Source organism: Macaca fascicularis, chromosome 11 (assembly GCF_037993035.2).
Source record: "Macaca fascicularis isolate 582-1 chromosome 11, T2T-MFA8v1.1".
Lineage (NCBI taxonomy): Eukaryota > Metazoa > Chordata > Mammalia > Primates > Cercopithecidae > Macaca > Macaca fascicularis.
This window is the reverse complement of record NC_088385.1, coordinates 112,995,735-113,007,952: the sequence shown is the minus strand read 5'-3', so window position 1 is coordinate 113,007,952 and position 12,218 is coordinate 112,995,735. Positions and strand designations below refer to the sequence as shown.

At 45.5% G+C, this 12,218-nt stretch overlaps 1 protein-coding gene across 3 annotated transcripts in view; it reads left to right on the top strand.

The window, feature by feature from the left end:
- Positions 1-12,218, top strand: part of NUAK1 (NUAK family kinase 1) — a 76,820-nt gene that overhangs the window by 49,895 nt on the left and 14,707 nt on the right. For all 3 annotated transcript variants that reach the window (XM_074007673.1, XM_074007672.1, XM_015431474.3), the window contains 2 exons: positions 2,681-2,832; positions 5,653-5,718. Coding sequence is in view for 2 of the 3 variants with exons in the window: in XM_015431474.3 (XP_015286960.1) it covers positions 2,681-2,832; positions 5,653-5,718 (218 nt within the window). In the remaining variant the exon portion in view is untranslated. The remainder of the gene's footprint in view (positions 1-2,680; positions 2,833-5,652; positions 5,719-12,218) is intronic.

Below are 12,218 nucleotides of genomic sequence, written 5' to 3'. Positions count from 1 at the left end.
CTGGTAACTTCTGGCCTCAAGTGATCCACCTGCTTCAGCCTCCCAAAGTGCTGGGATTACAGGCGTGAGCCACCGTGCCTGGCTGGACTCGGGATATATTGTAGAGATAGGATCAGTAGGACTTGCTGATGGAAGCTGCTTAGTAAAATATTTGGTGTATTGGACTGTAGTGTGCCGAATTGTGTTTACGTCTCCTTGATACCAAATCAGTCAGTTGGAGAGGGAAGAATCCAGCCGTTGAAACAGCCCTTCTGCCTGTGTGAGGCGAGTGGTCCACACCTCCCGATAGTCACTGAAGGGCCAGAGGCTTTGGCTCCCTTAAAGATGCACCAGACTCTTTGGGGTATGAGGTTTCTTGTTTGTTTATCTGTCAAAGTACTTTCCTTCTTCCTACATCCCTTCTTTTTAAAATTAGAAAACCCGCTGCCCTCTCCAGGGCCTATCACTCTTTCGTTTTTGGGGCCTGAGCCATGCATCCCGAGGCAGTCGGGATGTTTCCAGTTTCCAGAGTTTATTGTTAATGAAAAGTGCACAACAGGCTGAAATCCCTGGCAGGAGCCAAAGCTGCAGGGTACACCGAGGCCAGCAGACGCTGGAGCAGCCAATTTTATCTGGATGTTCTCTCCTCCTCCTCCCTACCCTCCTCCTTCCCCTTCATTTTATCAGGGAGGTTTGGCTGGACTTGAAGGAGCCAAAAAGGAACTGGAGGGGTCTGAGCTTCTAGCAGCCAGCAACAAGGTATGGGAGGACAGGGAACCCAGGCCTAGGATAGGTTCCAGGTTAACTCAGTTCTTCATTGAATGTGTGTCTGCCTTGGTGCTAGGCTCTGGGGATGAATTAGTATTGATAGCAACAATACTAGCTAACATTATTGAGTGCTGTAAGGGGAAGGCCTTGTAAACATTGAACGTACCTGATATCAGGAAGTCCTCCCAGCAGTTCTAAATACTTGCTAATATTATTCATGTTTTATAGTTGACTAAACTGAGGCCCAGAGAGGGCAAGCAACATCCCTAGAATCACACAGCTCTAGGAGTATCTCATTCCAACACTATAGTTTTTAGCTCCGTCCATCTAGGCAGAGGACATGGATATGTAAACCAGGAAATAAACCATAGCACCGTTTGCATGTGCTATGAGGCAAGTATTGACTAGTGCAGTGGGAGGGGTGCTGTGGAAACCACGTATGAGCACATTCTTGGCTAATGAATTAGGGTGCTGGGCATAGGGGGCCTGATGGAAATGCTAGAAAAGTGGATGAGATGGAGGGAGGTAGGCAGGGACCTTCAGGGAGGGCCTTGGGTACCCTGCAAAGGTTTTTGTACTATTTCCCTTAAGAGTGATGATGGATTTCAAAACAAATATTGCTTATTTTATCCTTGCTCAAAGGACATCTTATGTGAAAGTCCAAAGTATGAAACAGGTGGCAATGGAGTGGCTTTGGACAGCCTGTCATTTGTGGCCTCCCTTCTCCCTGCCTCCATGCATGGGTCCCTGGCCATCTGCCTGGAACCCTGTCTTTGAACATCACAGCTAGAGAGCATCAGAGTTGGAGAGAAAGAAGCATTTACAAGCATTTGGGGAGACTGTTTCCTTGGTGGTGTGGAGGTTGAGTGAGAAGGGGCTGGACCTAGTGGCAGGGAGCCGGCTTGAGATGACAGTAGCAGCAGCCCTGCAGGCTGCGGCGTTAGTTCCCCATCCATGCTGGGGGCTGGAGCCTTGCTGATTCCAGCCAGCTCTTTGGGAGGCCGTCCATCTAATGGCTCTGCACTTGATCTTTGAAGCCAAACTGCTTGGTTGCAGGCTGTGCCAGATTCTTAACCTCTGTAGGACTCAGTGTCTTCATCTTTCAAACAGTAAAATTACAGATATTTCCCTGATCGTTTGTTGTAGGGTTTAAACGAGTCAGTACACGTGAGGTACTTAAAACCTTACACACAAATTTGGTGCATAGAAAGTGCTATATTGTTATTTATTATTAATGTTCAAAAATGCCTTTATGTAGTTTGAGTTTACTCATTTAATAAATATTAACTGAGCTCCTACTATGTTACTATGTGCCAAATACTGTTCTGGCTGCTGAGGATACACCAGTGAGTGAAACTGGATGACCCCCTTTTACATTTGACTGGGGGAGACAGAATAAACAAATACATGGAATGAATGTGTAGTAGGGCTGAGAGGGGCCCATGGTATCGTGCACAACTTGGTGGGCCACATTAAAAGCTTTGGGTTTTATTTGCCTGAGATGGGAAGTTATAAAGAGATGACAAGATTGAGCACCCATTTTGGGGTCAGAGTAGCTCTATCAGGACTGGGTACCTGGTCTATATCCAATGGTTAATAAATTATTAGTAGTGTTTATTGTTACCCATTATTCTGTCTACAGGAGAGCCGTTCTGGGAGAGGGTTGTGAGAATGATCTTACAAGGAGAGTGGGGTCCTCAGAAAAGAGAACCACATTTCCCTTAGCATGACAAAGGCGTGTCCAGGAACAATGGCGGTGACACACACCATTGCCCACCTGGCGGGACAGCACACCCAGTGCCTCGTGATGCTGAATTGACTGATTGGTCCTCTGCCTGGCGACGTCTCCGTTGTCCTCTCTCGCATTCTCTGTAGCATAAGTGAGCTTGTTGGCTAAACAGGGTGTTTGTGTATTGCTGTTTTCCCTCTGCAGTGTTTGAGAACAAAGATAAGATTGTGATCATCATGGAATATGCAAGCAAAGGGGAGCTGTACGATTACATCAGTGAGCGGCGGCGCCTCAGTGAGAGGGAGACCCGGCACTTCTTCCGGCAGATCGTCTCCGCCGTGCACTATTGTCACAAGGTATGGCTGTGACTGGCCCGCAGCTTTGGCCATAGATGGTTTTTATGGCACTGCATGATTTTTTTCCCTGTTATAAAAGTGATATCTGTTCATGGCAACGTGTATGGAGAATTTATGAACTAGAAACAAGAAAATTACCATCACCCACGATTCTGGAATCCAGGGATAACCCATTTTTGACATTTTCACTTGTTTCTTTTCAGTTTTCTTCCTCCTCCTTCTCACATTTTTTTTTTTAGGCAAACTTTTAATTTTGAATAATTTTAGATTTACAGGAAGGTTTCAAAGGTAGTACAGAGAGTTCCCATCTATGCCTCACTCAGTTTACTCTAATATTAACATCTTACATATCTGTGATACGTTTGTCAAAATGGAGACACCAATGACCTTTTTCTGTTCCAGCATCCAATCTAGGGTACCACACTGGATTCAATTTTACATCGTTTGTGTCATGCTTTTTTACTTAATACTTTGATCGAAATGTTTTCCTATATTATTAAAAATTCTTTGTGATTCTTGATTGTTGGACATTGAGGCTGTTTCTAATTTCTGGTTATTACAAATAGTGATCAATATATTTATATATGAATATTTTCCTCTCATGTGAATAATTTACTTAAGAGAGATTCCAGAAGTAGAATTACTGGGAGAAATGTTCTTGAAACCTTTCTATACTCTTGGGCCCTTTTCTTGCATAGGTTACCTGTATGCACATACGTCTTATTACAGCACACCTCGATGGGATGTGTTCAGAAGATAATCCAAGCTAGTTGGGAGGCTGAGTGGGGAGGATTGCTTGAACCCAGGAGTTCAAGACCAGCCAGGGCAACATAGCAAGATCCATCTTTGAAAAACTTTTTTTAAAGTAGCCAGGCATGAGGTTGCACACCTGTAGTCCCAGCTGTTTGGGAGGCTGAGGCAGGAGGATCCCTTGAGCACAGCAGTTTGGGGCTGTAGTGAGCTATGATGGTGCCACTGTTCTCCAGCCTGGGTGACAAAGTGAGACCCCATCTCCAAAATAATAACAATAATAATATAGCCACAGTAGAGCCACTCTTGGTTTCTGGAAAAGGCATGAAGAACACGGATAATTACAAGCCATGTCTCAGCCATTATTGTTATTACTCATTTTGACCATGATTTTCATCTCATTCAGACTTTCTCCAGATCTGTCACACCCTGAACAGTCATTTACTTTGAGGATAATGTGACTTGAGTCCAACAGGGCATCCAAAACAGAGTCAACTTGTTTATACAAATGATCGCAACATGGGGCCTCCTGGTTTGTTAAATATTGTGTTTAATTGAGAGTGGCTCTGTAAGTAATTAGAAGACAGTTACTCAAATCTAAAACCCTTAACCCGTGTGAACATTGTTTGACCTCTCTTTGTTGACTCAAAATGTGCTCATGATTTGAATCGTATAATATTTTGTATTGCATCATCAGGTATTATTGTAAATCACCATAGGGATGATAGTTTTGTGATTTGAAGTGTGTGAACACTTGGATTCTGTATGAATGAGGCTTTATTAGACTCATTCCATCTTATTACGAAAATCAAGAATGAAGCAATGTAAACCAAACTGCTCCTGATATTTAAAATTAATGGAATCAGGCGCCTTATAGTTGACATCTTTCTTCTAAGAGACTTGGCTTTGTGCATTTCTGAATTCAGAAGGCCTCCTTGCAGGCTTGAATTAGAAAAAGATTAGTGGAAATACATGTTTTCATTCCTCCCTCAGAGCAGTGCTTTTGGAGATATTAAGAATGGTCAAATGAAAAGGAAAATAAACAAGAAAGAACCACCCATCAACATGCCTGTTGGTTTGCTCAAAAGAGCAGCTTTGATTGCAGATGTCCTTTATGCTGAATGATGTTCAGAATCATTCAGTGCCCCCCGCTACTTGTCCACGCACCCCTAAATAGCCAGTTCTTTCAGGCCCACTGCTCTTCCCATGCTCACCCACCCCCTAAAAAGATAATAAAAAAGATAGTCTTAAAAAAGAATGAAGAAGGCTAATGGTTACTGCTGTGTAGACCGACAGCCTATTGGCTGATGACTGCTTTTCACATTTCAGCTGGCTGGCTGCTGGTCATTGAAGTTCAGCCTCCAGCCTTGCCAGAGTTTGCCTGAATGGAAAGGTCAGGCAGGACGGCAGCCACCTGCTTCGGTCAGGCCAGTGGTCCCGGTCTCACTGGTCTGCGCTCACGCTTCACCTTTCACCCAGCCCTGAGTCCTGAGCAGAGAGGGACTTTCTTAGCCTTCTCTCCAGGCTGCTTAGGAAATGTTATCCTCAGGACAGATCAAAATGGGTCGCAATAGATTGAGCCAGATGTCTTTCCAGCATTGGGGAGGCAGGCAGGCACACAGACAGACAGACAGACAGACAGATGAGGAGTGCCTGTGAGCCCCACAAGTCTTGAGTCCCCAGCAGAGAAATCTGTTCTTCCCTGGGAATCCCATCCCAGACAGACATTGTTTGCCGCTGCCTGGGATTATATTGCTTTCACACAGTGGAATTACATTCCGACAAAGAATCCCCCTGCTGTTTTACAGGCTCTGGGGGAAAACAGATTCCAGTCATTTTTCCCTTAACCACACAGCAAGTGACTAATGCTCTCCTGTCGCTGGTCGGTCGCTGGCGGGGGAGCGTCAAGACAGTGAGAGCAGCCTGAAGGATGGAGGCGAAGACCACCGGGCTGGCGCATTTCTTTAATCTGTCAGACATTTCCCTTTGCGCACCCTCCTTCTTCCTCTTTCTCTCTTGTTCTCATCCCAGCCGCTCCCATTCAATTCCCTCTTTGTCTTCTCATTTCAGAACGGTGTGGTCCACCGGGACTTGAAGCTGGAAAATATACTGCTCGATGACAACTGCAATATTAAGGTAAAGCTCTTGTCTCGTTGATGGATGTGCAGGGCCTGGGTCTTGCAGCCTTGTGGAGGCTTAACCTGCTCCAAGCCGCAGCCTGGAAATAAGGCAGCCACTTCCTACCTGGCAGGCTGGTGGGGAAGAGTCTCTTTGCTTGAGCTCAAAGTCCAGTTCAAACAATTAAATTCGACAAGCAGTTATTGATCTCCTACTGCATGCTGGGCATTGTTCTTCCTCCCTGGGTAAGATGAGATGACTGAGATACACTGTCTCTCCTCAGGAAGCTTGTAGTCTAAAATCACCACCATAACAATACTTTTAGCAACCAATAGATACATATGTATTTTATATTTTTGCCTGATATCACTTAAATTCAATCTTTATGACAACTCTACAAGGTAGGTACTGTTATTTACATAATTTCACGGATAGGGCAACCGAGGCACAGGAAAACTAAGTAATTTGCCCAAGGTAATCCAATGGTAAAGAGTGGAGTTGGGATTTGAACCCATGTTTGTCTGATTCATGAGCCCAAATTCAAGTTGCTTTGCTTGATTTTCTAGCAGGGCCCTAAATTATTTTAGAGCTGGAACTCTTTTCCTGGCCATTTCTTTGTCACTCTCCACCCTGTCTCCTACTTCTCCCTCTCCACCTTCCCACTCCTGAAACCAGCCATGGACTTGGGAAGCTGACCAAAATGGGGATGGTGCTTGCTGTTGGGAAATAGCAAGTTCTGGAGTTTACTCACACAGAGAGTATTATTGCTGGCTGCTGCTGGAGCTGGAGAAAGCTCTCCTGGCCCACAGGGTTCAAGTGCCTCCCGGGGAGCCCTCTGAATGTCCTTTTGACCACGTCTACAAAATAAGCAAATAAGGTTTCAAAATAAACGGAGCTCGCTGCATGGGTTTCATTATGAAACGGCCTGAGTACTCCCGGCACCAGCAGGAGCCCTCCAATTGGCCGCTGGTGACGTTAGTGGCTTATCCCTGGTCCCTGGACAAAGCATGGGAATGATTTTTTGTTGTCGCTGCTATCAGTGGAGGAGCGTGTGATGAGACTTGTTTCTTTGCTTGGAAGGATGGAGTCGCTTTGGTGTTGGGATTCTCTGTACAGATCATGGCGGCAACCATTAGTCACCATCATCCTTTGAGAGGCCTCTGGAAGCCATGACCCAGTGACCTCTTGCTCTTGAAGAGTGGTTGACCGTAGTCACATGCAGTCCATAGAATAAGGAGGAAATAGTTGGTCGAAGTAGTTCTCCATGGCAATAGGAACTGGAATCTCAGGGTCTATTTCTGGCAAAGTGGTTGGATTATTCTAGAAGGAGCACTGGTTATAGAGTTAGGAAATTCCGGGCTGTGTGGCTTACTAGCTTCTTGACACTGGGAAAACCACTTAACCCTGTTTCCTCAACTGTAAAATAGGGTAACAGTACTACCCACAGGCCTGCTTAGAGTAGTGAATGAGACATTCTGTGTTTAGTTTTGTAAACTACTAAGCACTTGTGTCCGAATGAGTCAAAGTTAAAAGCAGTGGCTTTGGAGTTAGATATTGCAACCCTGCCCCTTAGTAATGGCAGTATTGGGGGTAAGTTTCATGATGATTTAGGCTTTAGTTTCCTCATCTGTCAAGTAGGGATGCCATTTCCTATCTCTGCAGATTATTGTTTATTTGTTCTTTTTTTTTTTTTATGAATATTTTCTGAACAGTTACTGTGTGCAATGTCCTGTACCCAGTCCTGGGGAGTCAATAACAAACGTGAAGATTTTAGACAATACTACAATCAAAGCAATTCACGCTTAACTGTTACTATACTGGGAGCCTGCTTAAGTGGCTGGCCACTGGAGAGGGAATTGAACCAGAAGTCAGCTGCTCTGAAGATGCCTAGGTCCTGGGGAGTGGTGATCAGGTCATGGCTGAAAAATTGGTCCTGGCTTGAGGGCCACATTTTTCTAAGGGTTTGTGTCATCAACCTTATTGACTTCCTCTCCAGATTCTTCCTGCCACCTGCCCCCTGAGCGCTCAAAACTAAATGTCATCTTTACAAGGCCTGGAATGTGAGCCTCTTGCCTAGGGATTGGGTTCTATGGTGCAGTGTGACCCCTTGGTCCCATGATGTATTCCCAGAAGTGATAAGACACATAGCTTTCTATGCAATCATAGAATTCCCTAATGGAGGAAAAGAATGATTAGAATTCTGAAAGCAGTTGTGCAGGGAAACAGTGAGGCAGGAGCCCAGAAGAATGGCTTCGTTTGTGTAAGCAAAAGGGCAATGATGTTGGGCCTGACAGTTCCCCTGCACCAAGTTCTTCAACCTGGGGTCCCTGTGCATGACGGAGGGAAAGAGCACACACACAAAACAGTATTAACAATGAAGGCTTAGGCATACACTTTTCCTTAAGAATTTCTAATCCTGGCATTTCCCATGGTAAAGCATGGGTATGCATGCACACATACATCCCAAAGAGAAACCAGATCTTCCCATTATCAACACTTTTTAATTCCTTTCCTCCTTGTTCAAGGAATCCTACTCAGATCTGAGAATCTACATCTTCAAAGAACTTTGGGGGTCATTTTCCAACCCCTTGTTTTAATGATTAGACCCAGAGAGTCTAGATGATAATGCCCATGACCACACAGTGACTCAGTCTAGACTAAATTATTGTGTCTTTGCTTCCCCAGAGTGTGGACTAGTGCTTGGCACACAGTAGGTACTTCAAAATGGTTTGACTTTGGAATAAAGGAATGACGAGCTGGGATTAGAACTCATGTGTTTGACTTCCGGGCAAATTATCTTTTCATCATCTCGCATCCACTTCCAAGGTTTTAGAAAATGTGATTCAGCTGGTCTTGATTTGACTTCTGGTGGTATATGCTCAACTCTTCCTGACTCAGCATTTTGCTGAAACATATTTAGAAAGGACCCTTGCTGACAAAGGCAGGCAGACACATGGCCACAAGCTGGCCTCCATGCTCAAGAGAGCCCCTGCCATCCGCGTCTGGACCTGGGGGACCACGGACACATGAGCCACCAACCAACAGGACATGAGCAGCAAGGTCCTCTCTTGGAGCTCCCTCTGGTGCCTCTCTAAGTGTGGATCCATTTTCCACGTTTCAAATGTGGAGGACTTTGGCCTAGGAAGCCTATATAAATGCTACTGGTTTAAACTTGTCACATGTCGCTGCAGTGGTGGGGAGAGCCATGTAGCTCATTCCTCTCCCCTTCCCTGCCTGATGTGGATTTGCAGAGAGCACATCTGGCCTTGGAAATTATCTGGCCACTGCGAGAGGGTGTGGCTTCTAAAAATATTCACACAGTCGGTCAGCAGAAAGAATGAGAGCAATGTGCTGCTTTGGGCTGCATTCCGCACTCTGGAAGCATGTCTACTAAAATAGACACCCAGCACAGCATTAATTTGCAATTAATAAAAAACGGGCCAAATACACAGCCCACTCTCTGAGAGAATGGAATGCTGACAATTCCCATAGAAGGCTCCTGTAAAAATGTCTTACAATGAGAAGAGGTCCAGGCACCAGGGTCAGCCGACCTCTTCCAAGAGGGCTGGGAATCTGGTGAGCTCCCAGGGCTCAGAACAGAGGGGCTTAAGGGAAATGGCCTGCTGCCCCTTATGACAATGGAAACGCAGCTGCTGTGGATAAGAAAAGAAGCTTTGAATGGCCAGGGCCAAGATGAGATAGAAACCTCTGAAGCTTAACAAGACCAAGTGGGGCAGCTCAGAGTCAGCCTCTGGGCTTTGATGATATGAATGTGAGAGCTGTATTCATGCATGAATTAATCAATTCATGTGTTGTGTGTATATATCCATGCCTACCTGCATTCACTCATCCATTCCTGCATTCACTGAGGAGTTGAATATCTCTTCTGGGCAATATTTATTTGATCAGAAATATTCATTAAGGTCCTACTGTGTCTTGGCCCTGTGCTGGGGATGTAATAGAGAATTAGATAGCCAAATTTCTGTCTTGGAACTCAGGATCTAGCAGTTGTTAAACTAGCAGTGATAATGAGCCATGAGGAGGATACAGAAGTCATTGAAGAAGAGAAGGTACCTGCTCTAGTGAGCTTAAAATTCCAGTTGGAGACACAGCAATCAACAAATAAACACATAATGTGATTGGCTGGTAGTGAAGAAAATCCATGCGGGGTGACAATGAAGAATAGAGTTGGTCTTTTAGCTAGAGTGGTCAGGGAAGGCCCCTGGTATAGGACTTGAATTCCTCTCATCCCCCAAGCTATGTCTGGCTTCTTGACCTTGGCACACATGGTTCACACTGTCTGGAATGCTCTGCTCGTTCCTTTTTGCCTGCTCCTTCTTTGAGGTCTCTGCTTGAATGTCTCTTCTTCCAGGAGGCCTTCCCTGATCCTCCTCCCTTGGCAGGGCCAAATGGCCCTGTGTAATGTATTCTGGAAGTTGTGAGCAGGAAGTAGTGGGTCTGTCTGGCTGGATGGACCAGAAAGCTTTCATGTAGGAAGAGGAATTGAATTGGGTTTTGAGGGATGGGTAGGAGTTTGATAGTAAGGAACATGATAATGGCTTTTCAAGAGGAAGAAACAGCAAGCACAGGAACACAGCATGGAGACTAGAAAAGGAAAGTAATGCTTTCTGAGCCCCTGCTGGAGGCTAGAGCCCCATGTCAGACCTTCCACACCTTATTTCATTTGGTCCTCAGAATGTCTCTACTGGGGTGGGTGTGGTTACATGATTTTACAGACGACGAGGCTCTTGCAGCAAATAAGTGATAGGACTGGCTACAAACCTATGGCTATTTGACTCTAAAGACCAGACACCTGATGAATTCTACCCTCTACTCTCACTATCCAAATTTGCCCCACATCTAAGAGCACATCACACAAGGGCACTGTTTGGTCTGTGCTTTAGTCAGCCTTACCTTGTCTGCAGGCAGGCTTGCAGACAGCTGTCCCTGCGAGAGACTCTCCAAGTGCTAATGGTGGCTGATGGCCAGGCTGAGTCATGGTGGCCAGAGTAGCCATGCAGGGATGCCAGGGCTGTGTGCTATGAGCTGGCACTGGCTGCTCATTAGCATCCATGGAAGCTGCTGCTTGGACGCGCCCTCTTTTAAGAGCCTCCTCACATTGTTCGTGGTGGGAATTTCTTTTCTTTTAAGAGAGGCAGCATGAGCTTAGATCCTCCGAAGATGGAAGCTGGCCCCACTCACTTCGGCTCCTTGTTCCACTCCGCGCCTTCACTTCCTGGCAACTCAGGAGTGAGGCTGTGGTGGGTGAAGCCACAACGATCAACTCCAAGGCCGGAAAGGAGTTATGGAGTGTATCTTCCTGGATGGAATTGCTGATTTCCCGAAGAATTACGCAGAAAGTGCATTTCCTCGTCAGCCACCTGACAGCAATAACTCGCCTTTATGTAGCAGTTTACAGCCAAGGCACCTGTTCACCGATGTCTGAGGCAAGCCACTTTACCACCCTGTGCCTCAGTTTTCTTATCTGCAAAATAAGGATAATTTTAGAATTCACTATCCGCAGTCCTCCAGATAGGATTGTTGTGAGAATTTACTACATTAATATATGTAGCACTCATAGAACCGTGCCTGGCACATAGCAATGCTGCTACTGTTACTTTTATTTTTAGAGACAGGGTCTTGCTCTCTCACATAGACTGGAGTGCGGGGACACCATCATAGCTCACAGCAGCCTTGAACTCCTGGCCTCAAGCAGTCCCCCTGCCTTAACCTTGAAAAATGCTGGCATTGCAGGCATGAGCCACCACACCCGGCCTATTTTAATTCTTTTCTTGTTTAATCTGGCTTTGATGTTCACAGCACCAAGCGATTGGTGGTATTGCAATTCCATTTTCCAGCAAAGGAATGTGAGACTCAGAGAGGTTAAATAAAGTAGTCATAGCTAACATTTATTGAAGGCCTACTGTGTGCTAGGTAGGCATGGTGTAAGCACTTCCACGGATCAGTTTATTTGGTTTGGTACCAGCACTTCCAGGTAGGTGACATTATTATCATCAACTCCATTTTACAGATGAAGAAATGCAGGCTCAGAATGGCTAATGTGCAAGTGTGTATTATACACTGGGGCTCTTGTTAAAATGCAGTTTTAGTGGATCTGGGGTGGGGCCTGAGTGTCTCAGGTTCTGAAATGTTCCCAGGTGATGCTAATGCTGCTGGTCCGTGGGCCAGATTGGAGTGGGGTGGGATTAACTAAAGTGCCTTCCGTTAGATGCTGGTAAGAGGTGAGGCTGAGATTTGAACTCAAGTACTCAAACCCTGAATCTTTTCCTTTTCCCATCCTACGATGCAGCTTCTCACCCTGGACATGCCTCTGTTATGAATGAGTGATAAGATCTCCTGGCTGTTTAATGGGCAGTGGCTTTAATGCTTTCGGTTCCCCGTTTGCCTGGTCTAACAAACAATTGTTAGGTTGGCCAAACCATCAGTCTACCATAATGGCTGTAATTTATAGCGTCAGCTGGTCCCAGGACTGTTCTAGGAGCTTTACATACATTTTC